The sequence below is a fragment of the Cervus elaphus genome, chromosome 1 (assembly GCF_910594005.1).
Source record: "Cervus elaphus chromosome 1, mCerEla1.1, whole genome shotgun sequence".
NCBI lineage: Eukaryota > Metazoa > Chordata > Mammalia > Artiodactyla > Cervidae > Cervus > Cervus elaphus.
This window is the reverse complement of record NC_057815.1, coordinates 66,949,010-66,974,496: the sequence shown is the minus strand read 5'-3', so window position 1 is coordinate 66,974,496 and position 25,487 is coordinate 66,949,010. Positions and strand designations below refer to the sequence as shown.

General features: G+C 47.2%; 1 protein-coding gene across 5 annotated transcripts; it reads right to left on the bottom strand.

Moving 5' to 3' along the window:
• Positions 1-7,101: 7,101 nt before the first annotated feature.
• On the bottom strand, positions 7,102-22,513 carry PLEKHB1 (pleckstrin homology domain containing B1). Of its 5 annotated transcripts, XM_043906893.1 has the most exons (8): positions 22,220-22,461; positions 19,081-19,156; positions 17,563-17,715; positions 16,869-16,971; positions 15,699-15,738; positions 12,995-13,099; positions 8,959-9,058; positions 7,102-8,364 (listed from the first exon to the last, which is right to left on the bottom strand). In XM_043906893.1, exons 1-8 carry the CDS (start codon positions 22,235-22,237, stop codon positions 8,228-8,230), a joined length of 732 nt encoding a protein of 243 aa, XP_043762828.1. In that variant the 5' UTR covers positions 22,238-22,461; the 3' UTR covers positions 7,102-8,227. The 5 variants fall into 5 exon arrangements, with proteins under 5 accessions (XP_043762828.1, XP_043762803.1, XP_043762814.1 ...); XM_043906868.1 differs by lacking the exon at positions 12,995-13,099 and having other exon boundaries at positions 22,220-22,513; XM_043906879.1 differs by lacking the exons at positions 12,995-13,099; positions 22,220-22,461 and adding an exon at positions 20,461-20,596.
• Positions 22,514-25,487: the final 2,974 nt, after the last annotated feature.

Sequence of the window (25,487 nt, the reverse complement as noted above, 5' to 3'; positions counted from 1 at the left end):
AGATAACCCACCCAATAGATCCCATTTGTCCCCTCTAGGAAGGTCAATCTGTTCTTTACTAGAAACTTTTTTTCCCCCACCCCCTGTTGCCTATAAAAGCCTTCTGTTTTGTACAGGTCCTCAGGTTTTCCTTTCTGTCCCCTAGATGGGTTATTATTAATGGGTCATTGAATAAAGCCAATTAGAGCTTCAGATTTACTCGGTTGAATTTTGTTTTTTAATCAGATTTGCTGGTAGCAGTTGAACTGAAGGATACTTCCGATGGCTTTGGGGACGACGAGAAACACAGGCAAATCCATGAACCCTTTTGAGTTCCTTGTCTTTCTCACCATTTCCAAATATGGTGGGCAAGTTCCTCTCATTTCTGAACTCTGCTATCTTTGCATGGAGCTCCCAATCTAATTGGCTTTCCACCATTCCCTATTTTGAGTGGAAAACCCCATCATTTGATTCTATCCCCAGATTCTACATCAGGGACTATTGGTGGTTACTGACCACAGTTCAACTGGGTCTGACTTAAAAACCAGACTGGGTCCATTGTGTTTTGTGTAGGTAAAGGCTATTGCTAATGGAAATCTTGGGAGCAGCCATAAAATTGTTGGGCATGGGTTGAGCATTTAAAAGCTGATAGAGCACTTGCCACCAACACAAAGACTCCTTTGTTAGGATAAGCTGGTCACGGAACAGGTTACATTGACAACAGGTCACCTGCCAACCTTAAAATTTCCATGCAAAAATATACTGTAAAACATCACACAATTCCCAACTCAGCTGCACGTCCTTTTTTTAAAATTAGTTTTTATTGATATATAACTGTTTTACAATGTTGTGTTTCTGCTATACAACAAACTGTATCAGTTATACATGTATTCACTCTTTTGCATTTTTATTTTTTAATGTTTTTGTTTTTTAAAATATTTATTTTTAAAATTTATTTTGGCTGCACTGGGTCTTGGTTGCAACACACAGGACCTTCAATCTTCATTGCAGCATGCGTGATCTTCTAGTTGCAGTATGCAAGCTCTTATTTGCAGCAGGTGGGATCTAGTTCCCTGACCAGGGATCAAACCCCCACCCCTTGCATTGGGAGCATGGAATGTTAGCCACTGGATCACCAGAGAGGTCCCTATCCACTCTTTTTTTAGATTCTATTCCCATAGAGGTAGGGCTTCCCATAGAGGTAATTACAGAGTACTTTAGTAGAGTTCCCTGTGCTATACGATAGGTTCTTCCTAGTCATCTGTTTTATATATAGTAGTGTGCATACGTCAATCCCAGTCTCCCAGTTTGTCCTTGCACATGCCTTTTATTATTTATTTTAAATTTATTTTTGACTGTGCTGGATCTTTACTGCTGCACGCAGACTTTCTCTAGTTGCTGTGAGCAGGGGCTACTCTCTAGTTGCGGTGCATGGGCTTCTCATTTTTCTCTTGTTGCAGAGCACAGGCTCTAGGGTGCAAGGGCTTCAGTAATTGTGGCACTTGGGCTCAGTAGTTGCAGCTCTCAGGTTCTAGAGTGAAGGCTCAGTAATTGCAGCTCAGCTCTCGGGTTCTAGTTCTAGCCCTACTTGTGAGGGCTCTAGTAGTTGCAGCACTCTGACCTCTGAGGGGTCAGCCCTGAGGCATGTGGAATCTTCCCAGACCAGGGGTCAAACCCATATTTGCCACTTTATAATAAGAATTGCCTTTTCTCCTGTTTCCGGTAACACATTCTTTATTTCCATCTGAGACTTCATTAGAATGGTTTTTTCCATCTGTATTTCTACCAATATTCTGGTCGCTACCACTTAAATATTCCTGAAAAAGAGAGGCTTTCTTTAAGCTCTCCTCCTTCTGAGCCCTCTAAGTCCATTCTTGACAGTATAGGCTTTTTTTCTAGAAAATACTTCCAAATTCTTCCAACCTCTGCTTATACCCACTTTCAAAGCCCTTTTCTGTATTTCTAGGTATTTGTTATAGCAGCAATTCCACACCTTGGTGTTAATTTTTCTCTCTTAGTTCATTTAGGCCACTATAAAAAGATACTACAGATTGGGTAGCTTAAAAACAGCAGGAATTTATTGCTCACAGTTCTGGAGACTAAAAGTCTGATGAGATCAGGGTGCCAGCATAGTTGGTTGGATGAGGGCCCTCTTTTGTGTCACTGACTTCTTGTAGTATCCTCACAGGGCAGAAGGGGCCAGAGATCTCTGTGGAGCATCTTTTATAAAGGCACTAATGCCGTTCATATAAGGGTTCTGCCCTCATGATTAAAACACTTCCCAAAGCCCCATCTACTAATACCATAACCTTTGGGGTGTTAGGATTTTTTTAATTAAAAAAATTTATAGTTTTTAAAAAACACTGACATATAGTTGATTTATAATGTTGTATTAGTTTCTGGTGGGACTTTAATACATGAATTTTGGGATACAGAAACATTCAGACCATAGAACTTTGCATTTGTTTATGTGTTAACTCTTTTCAGCAGTGTCTTAGTTTTCAGCATACAAGTCTTTCACCTCCTGGGTTAGGTTTACTCCTAAATATTTTATTCTTTTAATTAATTAAAAATTTGTTTTTGCTATATTGCATCTATATTGCTGTGCACAGGCTTTCTCCAGTTGTGGCAAGTGAGGGCTACTCTTTATTGTGGTGCATAGGCATCTCACTGTGGTGACTTCTCTTATTGCAGAGCATGGGCCTTAGGGTGTGTGGGCCTCAGTAGTTGCAGCACACAGGCTCTAGAGTGCAGGCTTACTAAGTAGGCTTAGTTGCCCTATGGCATGTGCAATCTTCCTGAACCAGGGATTGAACCCATGTCTCCTGCATTGGCAGGTGGATTTTTAACCACTGGACTGCCACGGAAGTCCAGTGTTGTGTTCTTTTTGATACTATTTTTTACCCTTACTTCTCTTTTCAGATTGTTTAGTACTAGTGAATAAAATGCAACTGATTTTTGTGTTGACTTTGTATCCTGAAACTTTGCTAAATTGGTTTATTAACAATATTTTGTGGAATATATAGCATATTCTACATTTAAGATCATGTCATCTGTGAACAAGATGATTTTACTTTCTTTCCAATTTGGATGCCTTTTATTTCTTTTTCTTGCCTAATTGCTTTGGCTAAAACTTTCAGTAGAAGTGACAAAAGTAGGCATGCTCTCGTTTCTGATCTTAGGGGAAAGTCTTTCAGTCTTACACCACCAAATATAATATTTGCTGTGGGTAGTATATGTAGTATTTATCATGTTAAGGAATTCTGATTCCTAGTCTCTTGGGTGTTTTTATCATGAAAAGGTATTAAATTGTAGGCTTTTTCAGCATCAGTTGAGATGATTATGGGTTTTTTCCCCTTTATTTAATTAATAATGCTGTTGCTGCTTAGTTGCTCAGTCATGTCTCTTTGTGACCCCATCAACTATAGCCCTGCTGGCTCCTCTGTTCATGGGATTTTTCAGGCAAGAATACTGGAGTGGGTTGCCATTTCCTTCTCCACAGGATCTTTCCAACCCAGGGATTGAACCTGCATCTCCTGTGTTTCCTGCATTGCAGGCAGATTCTTTACCCACTGAGCCACTGTGGAAGCCCTTATTTTATTAATGTGGTGTATTACATGGATGAACTTTCATATGTTGAAAGTTCCTGGCACTACAGGAATAAATCGCACTTGATCGTTGTGTACATTCCTTTTAATACACTGCTGAATTGTTTGCTAGTAATTTTCTGAGGATTTTTACAAGAATATTCATAAAGAATATTGGCCTGAAGGTTTCTTGTACTGTCTTTGTCAGGCTTTGATATCATGTAATACCACCCTCATGGAATGTTAGGAAATGTTTCCTCTTCATTTTATGGGGAAGAGTTTAAGAAGTGCTAGTGTTAATTCTTCTTCAAATATTTGGTAGCATTCATCACCCAAGTCATCTAGTCCTGAACTTCTCTTTATTGGGAGGTTTTTGATTACTGATTCAATCTCCTTACTATAGATCTATTCAGATTTCTTATTTCTTTATGACGTAATTTGGGTAGGTTGTGTGGAATTTTCCACTTCCTCTTTGTCATCTAACTGGTTGGCATACATATTGTTCATATTCTTATAGTCCTTTCTATTTCTATATAACCAGTAGTGATGTCTCTACTATTATTTTCTGATTTTAGTAATTTTAGTCTTCTCTTTTTTCCTCCCTTAGCTAAAGTTTATCAATTTTGTTGATCTTTTCAAAGACTAACTTTTGGTTTCACTGAATTTCTCTATTTCTTTTATCTCTGCTTTAATTTTTATTATTTTCTTCCTTCTCCCAGTTTTGGGTTTAGTTTGCTCTTTTTCTGATTCCTTACGGTGTCTAGTTAGGTTACTGAGGTCTTTCTTCTTATTTAATGTATGCATTTATAGGTGTAAATCTCTCTCATAGAACTGCTATCATCTTCCTGATGTATTGACTCTTTTGCTATCATCTTCCTGATGTATTGACTCTTTATGAAATGCCCCTCTTTGTTTCTGATAACTTTAGTCTTATGGTCTGTTTTGTCTAATATTACAATAGCTACTCCAACTTTCTGATACCTACTCTTTGCATGTTATATCTTTCTTTTCAGCCTTGCTGCACAGCCCAGGGATCTCAGTTCCCTGACCAGGGACTGAACTCAGGCCCCAGCAGTGAAAGCACCGCGTCCTCACCACTGGACCGCCAAGGAATTCCCTGGCGTATCTTTTTCTGTCCTTCTACCTTCAACCTATTTGTGTATTTTAGTGTATCTTTTGTACAAAGTTACATAGTTGTGTCTTGCTTGTTTATTCTGATAATCTCTGCCTCTTAATTTATGTTTTTTGCCCACTTAAAATTAATGTAATTATTAGTATGTTTGAATATGAGTCTGCTGTGTTGATGTTTGTTTTCTTTGCTGCATCTATTCTTTAAACTCCTCTATTGGCTTTTTTAGCTTAACCTCTTCATATTATATTTTCATTGGTTGCTCTAGGGATTCTAGTGTGCATATTTGATTTATCAGCATATACTAAAGTTGATATTACACTACTTCAATAAGAAATAGGAAACTTGTCATAGTGTAACTCTGTTTTCCTACTCCCACCCCCATTCCCCTTTTCCTCTGATTTTTTTGATTCACTCATGATTTTGTGTATACTTTTGGATAATTAATTCTTATTGACTAGCATTCCATTCTGTGAATAGAATATACAAATGAATCCACCTATTCTAGAATTTGAGTTTTTTTCCAGTGTTTCTATGACACTTTTGTACCTACTATTTTTAGGTGAATACATGAATACATTTGTTTGAGAGTACCTAGGAGTAGAATTGATGGGTTAAGAGATACGCATATGTTCGGCTTACCTGATCAGTTTCCAAAGCAGCTGTACCAGTTTACACTTATGTGAGATTCCCAGGGGGGGTTCCACATCAGTATTTAATGTTGTCTTTTTCACCTTTAGTCATTTAGTTGGGTATGTAGTGATTATCACATTTTAATTTGAAACTTTAAAAAGTCACTGCGGTGATCAGATAAAACAGTATGTAGGCCAGATGTGATCCTTAGGCCAGCCACCTTCAGATTAAACTGTGTTGTCTGTGAGAATGAATGTTTGTCTTAATATGTGTGTGAATAATTTAATAATTTAATAATTATTTTAAATAATTTAATAATTGTCTAGTGAACAACTGGAAGATTAATTCATGCTGCAATCATTAATGGAGAGATTTTGAAGTAAGGGGAGCCCTAGTGGCTCAGATGGTAAAGAATCCACTGCACCTGGGACATCCATTTGCATCTTGCTCACCCTGTCTGTGGGAGGTTCTCAATAGCCTGGCCCAACTACTACCCCTTCTCATCATGCAACTTGCTGTGACATCAGACCATTGCCTGAATTTCTCAGTACTCTCAAATCTAAAATGTTTTTAGGCCTTTGCATGCTGTTTCTTCTATCTGTTGTTTTTCCTTTCTCTGTTTGCAAACTCCCACTCACCCTTCAAGGTTTACCCTAAATTTTCACTTCCTATCTCAAAGCTTTCCCCAGTCTCCTCGGCACAGTTGGACACCTCTTCCTCAGAGCTTCCACTGTACCATGTTCCTATCTTACTTCATGGAATCATTGTTATTTGCTTATGTATCCCTCTTAAGTTCATGTCTGGAAATATAACTGGACACCTGATATTTTTGCCTCCCAGCTCTCACTTATTCATCTACTTCTGGAAACAGTGCCCTAAATTTCCTTTGGGACACTACCCCAGACCTACTCTAAGCTCTGTTGTTTTAGACCATCTTTTCCAGATCACAGTAGATTCAGTGGCTATAAAGATGGAAACGAAGTAAAGTTTAACTGATAATATTCATGTCCCTGGACCACACAGTTTCTGGGTTCTCAGGTTTGTGGCCCAATATTTTCCCTTGTGTGTGTGTGTGTGTGTTAGTCGCTCAGTCATGTCCAACTCTTTGCGACCCCATGGACTGTAACCTGCCAGGCTCCTCTGTCCATGAAATTCTCCAGGCAAGAATACAGGAGTGGGTTGCCATTTCCTTCTCCAGGGGATCTTTCGAACCCGGATCTCCTGAATTGCAGGCAGATTCTTTACCATCTGAGCCACCAGGGAAGCCCCCTATGTTTTCCCTTCTCTGGCTTAAATCAGTTTGAGAAAGGGGATTTCTGTTACATAGCAGCCTCAAAAGGCCTGATTTAAGATGGTTGTTTCCTTCCATGGGCACCTTGTCTCTATGAGTACAACTCATTGTCTCAATTCTAGAAGGATGGGAACCTACTGGAAAAGATGCTACCCAATACCACAGGACGCTCAGACAGGCAGGGCATGGCCTGGATCATGCTTCAGCTCAGATGACAGAGATTCTCATGTAGCCTCTCCTGTCAAGCCCTCAAGGATGGCCAACTTCAACCTTCCAGCTTATAGTAGGAAAGCAAGGTCCAGAATGGTCAAGTGACTTGCCCCTAATTCCACATGGCAGCTAACATGCTGCCACCAGTTCTACCTGACCTCAAAATCCGCACTCCTCTCTACACCAGAGAAGGGCACTAGTCAGTGCTGAGTCATGGAAATGTCCCAGGGAGCAGGGCACCCTGGGGGAACAAACAAAGTCAGAGTCAGGGCTAGAGCCAACCACACCTTTATTAGTTTCTGCAGCCGGGCAACTGGAGCCCCTATCTACAAGGGAATTTTAGCATGCTACTCTGGCTACTGGGCAGGAATGTTAGCATTTCTGCTAGTGACTGGGACAGGATGGGAGAGGAGACCAGAAGGGGACCAAATGAGGAGACTGCCGGGCCACCTGCAGGGAGGCACATGTGGGGCCTCTTGGACTGAGACAAAGATGGATCAGGTCCCAGAGGTGAACACTGCCATCTCTCTCAGAGTGAAGGAAGGGACAGAGCCTGAGATGGTGATAGCCACAGCTATGGATAGAAAGCCAACGTTCTGGAGAGTAGAAAATCATTTATTGATGGAGGCACCAACCTAGGGGCAAGTCACAAATAAGAGCTCACCTGCCCCCTAGCAAGGGAACCTCAGGTTCAGCTCAATTGCTGCCCCAAGGACCCTGACATGGAAAACAGGGGCTTTCTGAGCATTGAAGGAACAAGGGACCCAGAAATCTAGTAGTGGGAAGGATGGGGCTAAATTCAGGGAGTGTTAGGGTATTAAAACAGGCAATATGTTCATTATAAGTGCAATCATGAAACTTCCCTCCAAAGGCTCACATCTGCCCCTTACTCAACACCTTCTTAGCCTGGAGGACCATCATGATCTGGCCCCTGCCCACACCCCAGCCCAAATGACTCCCTTTCAATTCTTTGGACATACCATTATGTTCACAGCTCTGCACTCTTGCCAGCAACTGCAGTCCTAGCCTACCTTCCTCATTCTTTGCCCTCATAACTGTCAAAAGATTGATAACTCCACCTTGTCAAGTGATTCTTTACTCCTGTTTGCCCCCACCATGCCTGGAGCTGCCAGAGGAAAGAATCTGATTCTTGTGTCTCCAGTGGCTGAGGAATTCGAAGCCCCATGAGTTGCGTTTTCTGTGTCCTGGTGTATTTGGGAGAAACATTTCCAATTGTGTCTATAATGGATTTCTGGAGTGTCTAGCAGTAGATAGAAGGATTTTGAGCTATGTTTGTGCCTGGGACAATAGCTTCCAAAGTGAGAGGGGGGCTCGGCTAGTGAAAGGTGGGACCCAAGAGAAAGGGGGTCTTTTTGGTCTGTGCGCAGGGTCCAGGGCTCAGAACCAGCAGGGCGACCACATGAGCGAGCCAAGTGCGGCACCTGTGGCGGCTCCCGCAAGCATGCCCATGGCCAGGGGCGCGCCCGCGCTGTAGCAGGGATCCTCCCGCACCACTATGTGCGTCACTCCAGGCCCTGCGGAGAGAAAGCCTGTGAGGGCCGGGACTTGAGAGAGCAGAGAGATCATCCGCCTCCTTGCACTAAACCCCAGCCCAAGATAAGGTCCCGAGCCCACTCTCTGGCCCTCCAATCGGAGAAACTGAGGCCTTGAAACAGGAAGGACGCGCGCTCTGTCCCCAAAGCTTCTATTCCCTGGATCTGCTACGGACGTTCTGGGACCATGGGGTTAAGGTGGATCGGCGAAGAAACCGTGGGGTCTCAAGAATCTCTGGACCACACCTGAGGATGTGCCTTCCCAACTGCTAGATCCTGGAGTGAGGGGAGGCCGCTTCTCCAGCATTAGCCACCAGGGGTCGCTACCAACTCAGGAACGGGTATTGCTGGGCAGCCAGCGAATAGGGGCCGGCCTAGAGAAGAGGTCAGCTCTGGAGTGGGGAGGGGCTCTGATCCCAGAGCTGTTCTGATTTATGGGATGGGGAAGGCCTTGCAGAGGGTCCCCTTCGGAAAATATGTGGTCACTAAAAGGGGGGGTGGGGGTGGGGGGCTGGTCCCTACTGACAGACCGTGGCTGGGGATACAGGCAGGGGCAAGGGCGGGCCGGAGACTTACCTGCGTAGGGCGGTCCATAGTAGCTGCGGACATACGCGGTCTCATGAGCGTTGGGTGGCACCACCTCATAGTAGTCCTGGTACGGGCTGTAGACGCGCACCTGGGAAGCCCTGCCTGGTCAGCTGCCAGCGATCTGGGCCGGGCTTCGGTCCCCTACCCCTCACACCTGGTTCACACCCTTCTAGGCCCACAGCACCGCCTCGCCAAATTTAGAAATGGGTCTCCAGATACCGGTAAGCTCCTGAAGAAAAGCCCCACCTCCCCACAAGACTGTTCTTAACTAAAACTTCAGCTCCCAGTGATGCCGTTTTCCTGCCCCGGTTTTCCTACCTAGCACTCCCCTGATCAAAAATTCTCCATGGCTCCCTACTTCCTTTGATAGATTTGCTATTATTTGCTAGCAAATAGCAGTTTTCCAGTGGTCACACTTGGAGAAAGCCAATGGATTTCTCTACTCTCCTAGTCATGGAGAGGGGGGCCTGGGCAAGGCCCAGGAAATAAAAGGGGGGTGTGGAGGAAGGAAGGGAAAGGAAGGATAAAGATGAGAAGTAACTAAAGTATCATTAAGCATCCATCACTTCCAGGTCCTGAGGGAGGAAATAATATGTTATTTCCTCTCATCCTTACAGCAGGCATTGTTCTCCACTCTATCACACAGCCAGGGATGGAGGCTCAGAGGAGAACAGTCAGCATTCTCTCTGGGAGGGAGGAATAGATGTCCACCTTCCCTCCCTCATTAGATTTTTATCAATCCCTCAAAGCCTGACTCAAAGGTCACCCACTCCAGGAAGACCTTCTGGTCTCAGAAAAAATCCTTTCTTCCTGAGTGCTCTGTGACCTATGCTTGTGTCTCTTGTTCCTGGCCTTCCTCCTGACCTCTCCTGCCTGCACCCCGGACGTGAGCTGTAGGCAAGGACTTTAATTCATTTGTATTACCGTCAGGGCCTAGTGACTAGCATGGAGTAATAAATACATGCTGAATTAAACAGAAGTTCCTAATCCAAGACCTTCATTTTACCCAAAGGGAACAGACCTGAAGAGGGAGCAGCATCCCCTTCGCTTCTGGCTCCCTCTTCTTAGCCCCTTTGAACCTTATATCTCTGAGCTTTACACCTAAATGGTCCAGGTGGTCCCTTGGAAGCTCAGGTGTCCAAACTTAACCCATCTCAAAGTGATTCCATCATCCTTTTATCCCCCCCTTCCCCAAACCTGTTCTTCTGTAAACGCCACCACCATGCACTTAAACCAAGACAGCAGGTTGGCACTTTTGTCCTCACACACATCTCCTACATCACATTATCACCACATCTCATGATTTTATCTTCTAAATATGTTCTTCTGTCCATTCTCTTGTCCAGTGCCAAGAGAATAAGCCATTGGTTTTAGCATCTTGGAAATTGTGGGTGACCTCGAAAACACTTTTCAGAGGAGTTGTTGGAGGAAGAAGCCAGACTATGGAGGATTGAAGAATGGTTGAGAGGTGTGGGATGGAGTCAACATATCATGACATCTCTTTCAAGAAGTTTGGTTGTAAGAAGTCCTCCTCCAAGCACACCTTGAGATTTCAAATATCTATGCCATTTCTCTTTGATAAGGATGCCTTTCTCACCTTTTTTTTATTCAACTACCTAACTTGTTTTTCACACTCAACTCAACATATCACTCTCTCTGAACCTCAGGTTCTGTTAGGGCCCCATCTGGGCACCCACAGCCCTTTGACTTCCCTCATCACAGCACCAACCACTCTGTGGTTTTATTGTTGGTATCCCTGTGAGGTGTCTCTCCCATCGTACTTGAAGAAAATACTCCCACCACCACCTGGGTCTAAAAATAGGCCTGCCTGGAATATGGCAGGTGTCTTATATATTGAATTTATCTCGAGTCAAATACAGAGTCAGACTGGAACTATACTCACTTATTTCTTAAGTCTAATTTCAAGTTAGGGACAATGACCAGACCCAGAGCAATGCAGAAGGCTCAGACAAACAAGGCTCAGTCTCAAGTGACTTTCCTGCTGTGCTCCTTCCCCAAGGGTGATCCAGTAGGGGTTTCTGCTGGGGGTGACCAGGATCTGAGCTCTAAGCCTAGAAGGGACTAAAGAGATCTAAGCTCAGATCCCCAATTTTACTGGTCGGGAAGTTGAGGTCCAGAGCCTACATCTGCCCTGCAGTTGCACTGTGAGCCAGTGACCCTCCCAGGCCCTGAAGAAAGTGGAAAACACCACTTCATATCTCTGTGGGGCACTTGTTTCTATCCTCCATGCCTAAGAGGCCCAGGGGTAAACTCATGTGACTCACCTGGCAACAGGGCGGTGGACTCCCCAGAGACCTCCCAGACAGACCCTAAGGGTTTGATCCCAGATCCTCTCCCTCTCCTCAGGTCCAGTCCCCCTTTTTTTTTTTTTTTTTTTTAGGTCCAGTCCCTTTTGTAGGTGGGGACAGGGTCAATCAGGAGGTCACATACAAATAGACCCCTCCCCTTAGAAAAGCTGTTGTACATTAATAATTATTTTACAATATACAAATATATCAAATCATGTTATACACCTTAAACTAATACAATGTTATATGTCAATTATAACTCAATAAGACTAGAAAAAATAAAAGGACACACAAAAGGGGAAAAAAGGAAAGGCTGTTGTGTATAGGTAGGTTTATGGCTTTTAAAATTCTTTTTTAGGCATCTCCACTGTAAACAGTTTGTATCCTAGTTTGGGTATGGGGATGTCTTACCCATAGATGCCTTAGAATTCTGGGCTGGGAATCACTGATGAATTAAGTGCCCCCGGTCATGTCAGATAACCTCTCAGAGCTTCAGTCTTCTCGTCTATTAATGAGGACAGTCTTTCCTACACTGCCCACTCCCAAGGCACAGTGAGAATCCAGCAGAGCCACGTCTGTGCAGCCAGGTGATGCTAGCATTGCTGGGTTCAGTGGTTTTGCACATCAGAATTGTCTGCAGAAATTTCTGAAACCACAGATTTCTAAGGCGCCACCCCAGAACTACACAGTTTGAGCATCCGGAGGTAGGATCTGAACATTTGCATTGTTTTTAAGTCCTTAACCAATTCTAATGCACAGCTACATTGAGCATCACTGTGTTAGAAAAGTTCACAGTTGACCGCAGGTACTCTAACCCAAGCCCCCTCACTGTGCCCACCCCATGTCAGGTTGAGCACTGGGGACAGAGAGAGGATTCATCCCCAAATCCTGCTTTCCGGAAACACTGGCTGGAGTGTGTGGCAGGGAGACAGACTAGCTGGGGGGTGTGGCAGGGAGACAGACACGGACTAAATTATAATATGCAGTAGTGAGGCCATAACAGGTTTTCTCACTCCTTCCTTTCTCCCTTTCTTCATTCATTCATTTGCCCAGTAAGTGAACACTGCCTGAGGCCTTCTTGTGCCCCACCTTCATGCACCAGGAGTAGGAGAGTCAAAATAGACTGCCCCTATCACTGAGCACTCATTGCACACCTACTGTATACCCAGCACTGTGCCAGGCTCCCAAGGGGCAGAGCTGACCTAACCTGATTCTTGCCTTGAAGGAAGTTCCAGGTCTCACGGGAGACTACAGACAGAAATGAAGGAACTAGAAATCAGGCAGAATGAAGACAGTACCAAGCACTAGTGCAGTGGGAGGAAGTGACAATGCCTGGAGGTTTGGGAAGTCCTCCCTGAGGAGGTGGCAGTCTTTGAGGGGTGTCTTAGAGGATGCTGTCAGGTGAGTAAGGAAAGTAAAGGTCTTTGCAGCAGAGAGGGCAGCATATACAGAGGCTGGAGAGAGGAAAAAAGGTTTGGCACAGCTGGGAGCAGAGGACAGAGCAGAGCAGTTGGAGCACAGTGGACAAGCGGGACGGGGTGAGCGAGTCTGGCCCAGGCCAGATCCCAGAGGCCTTGAAAGCAGGGTTGGTCGTCCTGCGAATGGTTGGGAGCCATGGAATGTTTGTGAGCAGGGAGGGGATGTGGCCGGGCCCACTTTGGGAGGCACATCCTGGTGGCCAGAATGGTGGCAGGGAGGGCTGAACCCGCACTTACCCAGATCCGCCTCTCAACCTTACAGGGGCTCCACGAGCGGGTCACACACCTGACCTTGGGGCAAACCCGGCGGCTCCTGGGAGGGACGGTGGCTCCAGTTGGGGCCTGCTCAAGCCACAGAAACCCAAGAAGGGGAGGGAGGGGGCGTGTCAGAGGCCCTCTACATCCGGAGAGACTCAGAGCTCCTCACAGGCCCTAGCGAAGCCCTCTGCCAGTTGGGCAAGGGAACGGCTATTCTCTTCTTCTTCAGCCCACGGTAATGGTGGGGGGCTCAGAAGAGGTGGTGAAATTGCCAAAGTTACACAGAGAAGAAGGATCAGTAGTGTCTCTCCAGAACTGGCCCACCTTCACCTGTTCCAGGCCGCTGAGGCTCCCAGTCTCCAGGGAATATAGAATAGCTCCAATCACTGACCCATCCACCTGCACCCATCACCCATGACTGTGCCCCCCACCCCTTTGTTCCCTGGAACAGCCAGACTCAGGAGCTCCTCCTGGAACCTCCACCCAGTGTAGGGCATAAACCTGCAGGATGTAGAGGGACAAAGCAGGGGTCCCTCCTATGTAGGCACAGGACAGACAGACACAGGCGTGAACACTCAGAGGTGGGCAGACACTGGTACAAAGACACAGAGGCACAAATACACCCAGGTCAAGCAAGCCTAGGGACCAGAGTGGGGTGTGTGTGTGTAGAGCTGTGGGAGGTGAAGTGGAGGGTCCGAGCGGAGAGATGTAGGAAGCAGAGCAGCAGGAAGGTGGGCGCAGAGAAGGGACAGGTAGCTTCATAGAGTCACAGAGTGCAGACGGCCAGACCTCACCTCCTTGTTTCTGACCCTCTTGGGTGGGACAATGGATCTGCCCTGCATCAGCCAGATTTTGAGCTCAGAGCCAGGTAACTCTATCCTGCTGACCATCATCCCAGCCTCCTCTTATACAGCCTCTACCCAGAAGCCTGAATCTGCTCCCCAAAGCCTGACCATAGTCTCCCTGCTTAATGCCCTTTATAGTTCCCCACAACCCTGGGGATAAAGTTCACTTCCTTCCTAGACTTCAAGGCGTTTGTGATGTGGTTCCTCAGAGGTCACATCTCCTATTTCTTTCCCTCCACGCTTTATCCTCCGTCCAGGCCAGACTCCTGGCCTTTAGACGTACATGTCTCCTCATACACATTTACACATACCACTTACCCACCTTGGCTCATGTAGCTCCTTCTGTGGATAATTCCCTTCCCTAAAATCTCACTGACCTAGGTTCTAATACAGGTTCTTCCACTGATCTATGACCATGAGACTTTGGACAAGCCAATTCCCCTCTGAACCTCCCCTATCTATAAAATGGGACTAAGAATACCAGCCCCTCCTCTTTCTCACTGAAGATTAACTGATACAGTGGATGCTAGGTCCTCAAGCACAATGCCCAGCCCTCAGCAGGCGGACACTGAGGGAGTTTCTAAATGCGTTCCAGTCTTCCCTGCCACTTCCCAGCAGACTTTTTCTCCAGATGAGAAGGGGCTGTACCGTGTCACAGGTAGAAAGAGCAGGCACAGAGTCTGGGGTCAGGCAGATGGGGGCTGAGGCCAGTCTGTTGACTCCACCTCCTAAATGTGTCTTGTCCTCATCAGCTTGTCTCTGCCAGCAAGGCCTTAGTCCAGACCCCTAGCCAAGTGCCCTGCACCTGTCCCAGCCTTCTAACAGATCTCTGGGCATCCACTTTGACTTTCTTCAGTCCATTCCCTACCTACCAGTCAGACTATCTTTTTAAAACTACAAGTCTGGTCTTTTTGAAAACTTCCAATGACTTCCAGTGTTCTCAGCAGAAACCACTATCCTTAACACAGCTTTTCGTGCCTGGCCTGCTAACCCTCCTTCCCCGACTGCTCTCTCACTCTCTGAGCTGCAGTCACCCCAGCCTTCCTTCTGTTTGTCAACTTGCCAACATCATAACCTTTCTCAGGGCCCTTGCACCTGCAGCTCCTTCTGCCTGGAAAGCTGTTCCCTTCACCCCACCCCTTTCACCCAGTTGATCTCTGTTATCCTTCAGGGCTCATCTTGAGCCTTGTCTGGACTCCCACCTGGATCAGGCCATCACGGTGGGTGCACCCTGAATGCACTCTGCCGTCTCTGTCTGAGCAGTTCCCATCACTGCGATGGAGCCACTAACTCTAATCTGTGACCTCACATCTAGCTCCCCGCTAGGCTGAGTCCAGGAGGGCAGGGCCCACATCTCCTCTGCTACCTTCTGATTATGGTCCTTGGCACAGTGCCTGGCACATAGTAGGAACTCAGTAAATATTTGTTATGTGAATGAATAAAGCTCAACCTTATCATCTGCAGAGAGGGAACAATAATCCCAACCTCGATGGAAGGCTGTGAGAGTAGCTGGTATTACAACTACACTACACCTGACGCATAATAGTTGCTGAATAAAAGCTAGTTCCTTTCCTCCTGCTCACATGCCACCCCCTTCAACAAGCCTTCTTGGAGGCCTCTCTCTCCCTCCTCCAAATCTTTTGGTGAATATCTTTTATTCACCCATTGGCCATCTTCTGTCCTTTTCCGCTTGGGACTCAGGGCCTCTGAGTCTGCACAAGTCTATTCACTCACATATATGGAAACAGAACTGCTGGCAGGCAGAGACTAAGTCTGAGTCACCCACGATTCCATGGCAAGTAGGGGTGGGGAGGAGACAGGGAGGGAAGGGGGCTCACCGGCGTGGAGTTCGCCTCCAGCAGTGCCGTCTTCCACGCTCTGCAATGCAAACCCACGAGACCATGAAGAGCGAGTTCAGCAGAAGGGAGACTGGGCCCCACATTTTAGACTTTCCTCCCCTACTCCGCCTCTAGCCCCAGTCCCTTGTGAAGGGGGAGATCCTCTTCACTCCCTTGGGAAGACAAAGGGGACCCCCTCAGCTGCCCCAGTCACAAAGACAAGCCCCCAGCTGAGCTGCTGCAGTCTATGACTCTTCCTTAGTCCATAGTCTCCTCACCGCTGGGGAGATTCCAGTTTCCCCATCTAGACAAAAGACAGTTGGGCTTGGGTGGTCCTTTAGTGGTTCAGACTCTGACATGCCTAGGCTGGTTCTCTGGCTGCAGCCTACCTCCACATCCCAAACCTACAAACTCAGTTCCCCCACACTCTGACCCCAGAGCCCCAGGAACGCCTAGTGGACACCGGACAATTGAGCCTTTGTTGGTTGCCATGGCACCTGGCTGGGGTGGACAAGGAGGCTCTGTGCTTTGTCTACCCCGAGCTCGGCTTCCCCTGCTCCCACACACCCCATCTCTTTCACTCTCCTACAGCGTGAAGGCCAACTGACCCTCTGCCAGAGAGTAGGAAGGGAAAGAATGTGAGTGAGCAAAAGGCGCCTGAGGAAGACACACCCAGGCTCTCGCAGTATGGATCTGCATCCAACACAGGGTGCCCCTCGGGCTACCTCTGTTAGGCACCTTAGGGTCTATCCCTCAGATCAGAGTACCTCCCACCCCAGGCCATCTTCTAAGAAGGGAGTGAGAGGAGGGTTCTCTGAAGATGCCACAGGGCTGTCTGTTCCTGTGTATCACCCCAAGTGAGGGCTTACCTCAGAGGCTGTTAGATACCTGACCCTGACGAACGACCAGGGGCCACACCTGAGGCAGCTGTGCACACACACCCCCCCACAACAGTCTTGAATTCATCGTGGACCATGTCAGGAGTTTACTGGATACCATACCAATCACCGTGAGTCATTCAAACCCACTCTGCCCAGCCTCCACTGAACCACCATGATCACTGGTCTTTGTCCCGCTTTCCTACCTTTAGGGTGCTAGAGGCTCAATGAGGAGGAAGTCATTGGTCATATTCCCAAGATACCACCCCATCCTCTCCTGGGAGCGACTCACATGGCGTCATCTTTGGTCTCAGCACACAGGTGCAGGCGGGAGCCCTCCCGCAGGTTCACAGTCAGCAGGCCATCTCGGCTCCGGCCTTCTGGGGGCTGCACATCTAAAGGCAGACACACACGTATGGGGTTTCCACATGGCACAGGCCCCAAGTCTCCCCAAAAAACCAGGAACAAGAACAGGAACTGACTTCCCTGGGTCCGGTTAACTGGCCACTGCTGACCTCTTCTGATCTCACATACTTTCCCTGGAACTTTACTCAATTCTTTAGACCCTTCCACCTTTCCACATCACCTGCTTCCCTAGCTAGGTACATCTCTCTCCCAGTTTCCCTGTTATAATTATGACCTGAGTCTTGGTCAGGGTTATTTGCTGGGTAACTCTGGGCCAGTCACTTAACTTCTCTGAGCCTCCTTATTTCACTTCATTTTTTTCCATTCCTAGCACTGGAGAGGGCAGGAGCTGTGTCTGACTCACCTCTGTGAACCCAGCATAGGGCCTAGGTTTAGCACAGGGTAGGAACTCAGTGAGGAACTCATTTCTTAACTTATATCACATGAATTGGATTTGATAGAGGCCCAGAAGCAATGTCTGTGGAAGGCCTCTGAAAGCTGCAAAGAGTCTTCCACCTAAGAAGGGCAGGTGTTCTCAGACACAGTGGGAGGGCCGTGCCTGTAGTCACAAAGAGGCTCACCGTGGCACTCTTGGCCGATCTTTATGTCACGGACGTTGAAATGGATGAGCACGCGGTCCTCCTCATCCTGGGCAGTCTCATCGTGGTAGTAGCCCAGGGTCCCATCCAGCCACAAGGCAAACCAGTTCCGCTTCCAGCGGCGGAGGATGGAGCCTGTGCGATATTCCAGACCCACAATACGGGCTGATCACAGAGCCTGAGTGGGGGCAGGAGCCGTGGGTGGGCTCCCAGCATCCCCTTATCCCCAGCCCCCCATCTTGTAATCACCCCTTCCTTGTCTGTCTACTCCCTGAAATGATGGCAGGGCCTCTCTCTGTCTTGCTCACCCATTTCCTCCCATTGGGCCTAACAACATAGTCAAGGTTCCATACATGTGCTGAATGGTAAATGAATGATCAGATTCCTTCCTTGGGGGAAGCTGGAAATCTTTTAAGTATCATAAGACATGTGATAGGACACCTTCACATGTCCAACTGACCATGTTTAAATCCATGTTCAATTGAACATTTGTTTCTATATGTACAGTTTGTCAAAGAAAGAGCATTAAGCTGTTTTTGTATGAATGCAGAATAGGATTTATGCAAGAATTAATAGAAAACTAGTCATCACATGCTTGCCCTAAGGAAACCTTCAGTTTCCATTGCATCCATTCTGCTGAGGGTTGTACAGTTATTGTGTACTTTAAAAACAAAGGCCCCGGGGGACAGTCATTTGTGTAGTGTCTGTTTCTTCTGCCAAATGGAGAGCCGAGGGATTGTCCATAGCTCACCTCATGGATCCTAGAACCCAGGAGGACCTGGACTCCGTGTTTGCTGGACTGAATGAACTGAGGATGGGTCATGGAGTGTCGGGGAGCTTCTAGCTCAGGACAGCTCTTATTCAGACCATGACTCTGGTCAGAGGTGGATCTGGAAGCCTGATCCCTAGCTTTAGACATTTCGAGACTGGAAATCTTAACAGGAAAGGGTAAAGACTAAGAGAGCTCCTGAGAACTTTACAAATTCTGAAGAACAGAGGCATTTTTCATTTTGTTCTGTGCTTTGTTCTGTGGCTAACCCTGGGCCACAGAGGGTTAAACCCAGTCCCTGCACTTGGGGCGCTCACAGTCTGGAGACAGTATCGGGTAGGGGACTGGTGAGGTCCACAGGTAAGGACGGTTAAGTATTGATCGTGCTCTAAGAGGGGTATGTGTGAGGCACTGGGGACAGAAGAGAGAGCTGCTAATCCAGCTTGGTGCTACAGCAGGGGCTGGGGTGGGGAGCAGAGAAAAAGCAGAGAAAGCTCTTTTCAGAAAGGGACACCTGAGCTGGGTCTTGAAAAATAAGTAGTTTACTAAGCAGTCAGGAATGTGAAGGGCATTCCCGGCAGAGAGAAGAGTATGGACAAAGGAGGGAAGGATAAAAAGGGCACGGTTTCTTGAGAGAAGGGTTCACTGTGCAGGTCCAACAGGCCACTTCCCTCACCCCTGGCCCCAGACAAGGTACAGGACAGACAAGGGCTTGGCCCAGGGTCACTCACTCTGTCTCCACAGCCAGCCGCCCCTCACCAGGGCCATTTCCTCAAAAGGACTTTCCAGGGTGGAGTCAGGCGGAACCTGTCAGAGGATTCACAGACTTCATCAGCTGCTCCACAAAGCCTCCCTGGAGAAAAACCCCCACCCCGGTCCTCCCTGGGGGAGCCACCAGGAAAAGTTTAAGGGAGTGTGGATAAACAAACAAGGGCAAGCCTGTCTGTCTCCTCTCCATTCGTGGCTCCAGGCACATAATGGGAGCACTGTGCTCGTGGGGTCAGCAGGGCAGCCATACTTTGCAATGGGGTGGGGGTGGGGGTCAGAAGCTTGGATTCCAATCTCATCCCCATAACCTTGACCAAGTCCCTTTTCCCAGCCTCCACATCTAGATCTGTAAAAAGGTGTTCATCAGGCAGATACAGACTGGAGTGAGGAACTCTGAAAATGTTAGAAACCCTGGAATATTGAAATGCTGGCAGCAGAGAATAGTGGAATCATAGCAGTGAACAAGGGACTCATGATAAGAAAGCCCTCCTCACATTTGAACCCCACCAGGGTTTCCCAGGTGGCTCGGTGGTAAAGAATCCACCTGCCAATGCAGGAGACGAAGGAGATGCGGGTTTGATCCCTGGGTCAGGAAGATCCCCTGGAGAAGGAAATGGCAACCTACTCCAGTATTCTTGCCTGGAAAATTCCACGGACAGAGGAACTTGGCGGGCTACAGTCCCTGGGGGTCGCAGAGTCAGACACGGCTGAGCATGAGCACACACACCAAGAACCCATTTACAAAGTGCACAGAATAATAGTTCAACAGAAACTATGATTTATCGAGCACTATATGCCAGGTATACTTCTAAAGTAGTTTCATCGATTACCTCACAATATTCCTTGTTATTCCCAGGAAACTGGGGCCTGGAGAGGTCCAGTCACTTGCACAGATCTTCTTGATTAGTAAGCTGTGGAACCAGGATTCACAGCCCTCCTCACCCAGCAATCTTGTCTACTAAGCATTATCCCAGTAGGAGTTTTTAAAACTCCCAAATATCCAGCCCGTATCCCATAACAATAAAATCAGAATGTCTGAGGGACGGAGGTAAGCACTGATAGTCTTCAAAGATCCCCAGGTGATTCAATGTACAGGAAAGTTTGGGCCCCGCTGCAACTCTGTCCAGTACTTGTGTGATGGAGCTTGGATTGGAATCCAAGTGCCCTCCCCCACTAACTCACACCTGTTGTTGCGTAGCAAGGGCTGGCTGGCACACCTGGGGTGGAAAGCCCAGCCTTGTCCCTGCTTCTCCGGCCGCTCCCTCCCATCTTCACGCTCTGACACAGGTCAGACAAGAAGGCCAGATGTAAACTCCCTCTCCAGCCCCACTTAATGCACCCACCTGTCTACACCTGTTGCGGTGCTGCTGCCAAAACGGCCGGCTACTTGATGCTGCTGCCGCCCAACCCGCTGCGCCTGCGCTCTGAGTGCCCCAGAGTGCCTGGGGCAATTCACTCTCCCCGCTGCAGCCCGGGGCCTGGCAGCCTCGGGGCCCCGCCCCCCAGGGAGGGGGCGGGGCATGTAGCGATGGGCTGACAGGAGCCCTTCTGGGACTTGTAGTCTGCAGGCCTAGACCTGGGACCTATACAGCCTCTCGTGGGAGGTAGCCCTGTGCCCACTCGGAGCACAGGGGAGAGGCTGCATCTGTGATTTTATTTTGCTATTGTCATTATGTTGTTCATTTAGCATGAGATACTTTTCCCCAAGAATCTTGAGCTCTAATTTTCTAGAAAAGTGCAAAACTACAGGGAGAAAACCAGGCTCCTAGTTTTGCCATGTTTTCTTGATACTCAGTTTGTGCCTGGCACTGGGCATTAGTGGAAGGCACAAAGAAACATCCTACAAGCCTCTTAATTTCCCATTTTCCAGTCTGGTGGGGTACACAACATAAATACACAAAGTACAGAGTATGATCTGACAATGGGAAAGAAGAGTTTGACTTTGATGGAGAGGTTCAGAAAGGCTTCCCAGAGGAGGCTGCAGGGTCTTGAAGGATGAGTATGAGTGTCTCATCACTTTATGGCAAATAGAAGGGAACAAATGGAAACAGAGATTTTGTTTTCCTGGGCTCCAAAATCACTGTGGACAGTGACTGCAACCATGAAATTGAAAGACACTTGCTCCTTGGAAGAAAAGCTATGACAAACCTAGACGGCATATTCAAAAGCAGAGACATCACTTTGCCAGCAAAGGTCCATCTAGTCAAAGCTATGGTTTTTCCAGTAGTCATGTGCAGATGTAAGAGTTGGACCATGAAGAGGGCTGAGTGCCCAAGAATTGATGCTTTCAAAGTGTGGTACTGAAGAAGACTCTTGAGATCCCTTGGACAGCAAGGAGATCAAACCAGTCAATCCTAAAGGAAATCAGTCCTGAATCTTCATTGGAAGGACTGATGCTGAAGCTGAAGCTCCAATACTTTGGTCACCTGATGGGAAGAGAGGACTCACTGGAAAAGACCCTGATGCTGAGAAAGACTGAGGGCAGGAAAAGGGGTCAACAGAGGATAAGATGGTTGGATGGTATCATCAACTCAATGGACATGAGTTTGAGCAGACTCCAGGAGATAGTGAAGGATTAGGAAGCCTGGTGTGCTGCAGTCCATGGGGTCGCAAAGAGTTGGACATGACTGAGCACCTGAACAACAATGAGTGTCTTGCATTTCAGGGTTTGGAAAGCAGAGTGCAGGGGTTGGGGTGGGAGAGCATGGGGACAGGTGGGTGATGAAGCTGTAGGGGTTGCAAGGATGTAACATGAAGGCCTTGGAAGACAGGCTCAGGAGCCTGGGCATTTTATGACATAGTGACTGGAGCTTGGGGTTGGGTGAGGAGCTAGATGGTACAATTTGTGGCCTGGAATTTCTAGGACAGTCAAAAATGGATGGAAAAGGGCCCAACTAGAGAGAGAAGACTATTTATCTACCACCATGGTCTGTTCCTCCAGGATCATTTCCTTGTATAGTTCAACCCCACAAAGCCCCAGCTAGGAGCAGATCCAGGATGTCATTCTAGAGGAGATAGACTGTCCAGGCCTGAAAGATCCCTTGAGAACAGAACCCACCCTGCCCTGGGTCTTTTGTCCTGTCCCAGGGACCTCTCTCTTACCGGAGCTGCAGGACTCATGGTTCCTGGGCGGTCAGAGCAGCATTTCCCGGAAGGCTCCTGCAGGGGGGCATATCCTTAAGAGCCTTGGAGATAAGGGGATCAGGAAGGTGCTACCAAGTGGAAACCGGAAAGGGGTGGCAAAGGGGGGCACACAGCTCCTAGAGAAAGTCGTCCTTTCTCTCCAGTCCGCTCCCCAAGCTCACCGATGGATACCCTATTTGACCTTCAGTTCTCTGGATAACAAGTCATCTGTGATTCGGAGGTGGTGTTGCACTAGCATCGCTAAGATTCCCGGGGTGGGAGGCGGGGCTAGCCCTCCCCTCTCGGTCGGAGGCGGGGCTAAATGTTCCTTCAGCCGGGCTTGACCGTGCCGTCACCCCAGTCCTGGAGGCACGGCTTGGCTCTTTAAGCTTCCCCGTCTTGCTCCTGGGTTTCTGTAATCCTGACCTCAGCTAACCCTGTGCCTCGGCTCTTCGTGCAGTGCATGCCTTGCTGAGGGATCCACCAGGGCTGATCCTACTTGCCCCGGAGTTCATCCCCTCCGTGCAGCCCCAGAAATCAGTTCTCCCAAATCACGCTCCGCATCCCTGTGTCCTGTATGGACCGTCCCGCCCCTACCTTCTCCAGACTACAGTTGTCACCTCTTCTTAGAAGGATGGAAGGGAGGAAGGGAAGGGTGAAGCTGACCTCAGAGAATCTGGGTGCTGCCGCTCTTCCCAGCTCTCCTTGCTCCCCTGGGGAGGCTCCTTCATAGAGGGGTGGTGTGGGGGAACAGTGCAGACAGCTCCAAAATTACCTTCTCTGGATTTAGTAACAGATGAAAAGAAAAGATTTTCCAGCATCATTGTGGAATTCATAAGAAGGTCTCCCTATTCCCCAACCAAAGAGGGGGTGCTATGACAAGAAAAAAGGGAAGGGATGCTTGGCAAACTAAAACCACAGACTGCACTACAAAATCTAAACGCAGCCTGTGTGTTAGTCGCTCAGTCATGTCTGACTCTTCGTGACCCTGTGGACTGTAGTCCGCCAGGCTCCTCTGTCCGTGGAATTCTCCAGGGAAGAATACTGGAGTGGGTTGCCGTTTTCGTCTCCCCGTGATCTTCCCGACCCAGGGACTGAACCGCGTCTGCTGCATATCGCTGAAAGACCTGACATCAACCTCTGAAATTCTGGTCAATGACTTTCTTTGAGAAGCTGATAAATGTTGTATTCTGCCCAAGAAAAAATGCACACACATGTCACATTTTACATATAATTCTTGGAATTTCATAGATGCTTGAAGCTATGATGATTGCTATTGAGACTGTTTTCAATGTTCACAGCTGTGCAGATGAGTGGAAACAGTATGGACTGACAAGCAAGAGCGGTGAGAGCATAGTAGGAATCATAGCTCTACAAAGTGATGGCTTTGAGAGACTGTTTAATCAACTAAAATATATTAAGACTAACAAGCTGATAAGTAACTTTTATATTTCTGTTGTAGCTGTGGTACACAGAACCACTGGCAGAGAGAAAGTGTTTTGTTATTTCAAATGTCTGGTGGATGAACAGCTCTCAGATAATATATTGTTTAGAGAATAGTGGACTGGTTTATCAAATTAAAATTTACTACTTACATTTTCTAGAAAGTATAATGAGAATGATTTATATCATCTCTATTTACTAAAAAAAAATTCTGAGATTTATATCAAACTGCAACTGGAGCAAAAGTAAAACCTCTTATGTAAAAGTTTAATAATAATTTTAGTGGGATATAATTTACATATTATGAAATTCACTCTTTTAGAGTACACAATTCCCTATTCTGATAAATTCACAGAGTTGTGCAACCATCCCCACTATTTAGTCTCAGATCATTTTCTTTCTTTCTTTCTTTTTTTTGGCTGCACCTCTTGGCTTGTGGAATCTCAGTCCCCAACCAGGGATTGAATCCAGGCCACAGCAGGGAAAGACGAGAATCCTAACCACTAGGCAACCAGGGAACTCTCACATACCATTTTCATTACCCTCAAAGGAAACTTATATGGTTAAGACATTCAAGATGGCTGTTCTCTTGCTCTCTGTACATCCCTTGCCTGACCAGTGCTTGCTTCACCACTCAAATCCTGGACCTTCCTACCTACTTGCCCCAGGTCCCAACTGGTGATAGTTCTTAGCAAAGGGGCAGTGAGGGGTGTGCTCTTTACTGGTTTCCCTGGTAACTAATGAGCCCACCTGACATCAATTCCCATATAACTGGTAACCTTCCCTTCCCCTCTGGAGTGAAGATGGCCGCCAGGTCCTCTCCTGCCTACTTTCTGCTGCACACCGTGGGGTATCGCTTCAGGACCTTGCTTCAGACATGTAAACTCCCCCCATCCTTAAACCACTGGTGTTTCTGTTGCTGACTCTGGGATCTTTCTTCAGTCTTGAAGCTGGGCAAGCATGGGCCTTGTAGGCCTGTGAAGTGCAGCCCAAAGAAATTCTGTGTCCTCTAGAGGCCACTCTCAATCCCCTTTCCCCCAAGTCCCTGGCAACCACTACGTGGTTATGGTTGCTGTTGTTTAAGTATTTCTTTATTTGGCTGCACTGGGTCTTAGTTGTGGCATATGGGATCTAGCTTCCTGACCAGAGATTGAACCCAGGCCTCCTGCATTGGGAGTGTGGAGTCATAGCCACTAGACACCAGGGAAGTCCCATGGCAACCACTACTTTGTATGAATTTGCTTATTTTGAACATTGCATATGTGCATGCATACATCCTCAGTCATTGAGTCATGTCTGGCTCTTTGCGACTCCATGGACTGTAACCCATCAGGCTTCTCTATCTATGGAATTTTCCAGGCAAGAATACTGGAGTGGGTTTCCATTTCCTACTCCAGGGGATCTTCCTGACCCAGGGATCGAACCCACATCTCCTGAGTCTCCTGCATTGGCAGGCAGATTCTATGCCGCTGCACCACCTGAAAGGCCCTCACATATGTGACCTTTCATGATTGGCTTCTTTCACTTAATGTTTTCTTGGCTCATCCATGTTGTAGCAGGTATCAGTACAGTTGACCCTCTGTATCTGTGGAGAATTAGTTCCAGGATTCCCCACAACACACACACTCAGATGCTCAAGTCCCTATATAAAATGACATAATATTTGCATATAGCCTACACACATCCACATCAGTATACTTTAAATCATCTCTAGATTACTTATAATACCTAACACAATGTAAATACTGTGTAAATAGTTGGAAATACAATGTAAATGTTTTTACAATTATGTAATATTTGCCTG

Excerpts from the sequence above, each read along its gene's own strand:
- PLEKHB1 (XM_043906893.1), bottom strand. Across the intron at positions 17,716-19,080 it reads CGGCTGGCTGTGGAGACAGA|GCTCCATCCTCCGCCGCTGG; the intron begins GTGAGTGACCCT and ends AATATCGCACAG. Across the intron at positions 8,365-8,958 it reads CTATGGACCGCCCTACGCAG|GGCCTGGAGTGACGCACATA; the intron begins GTAAGTCTCCGG and ends TTCTCTCCGCAG.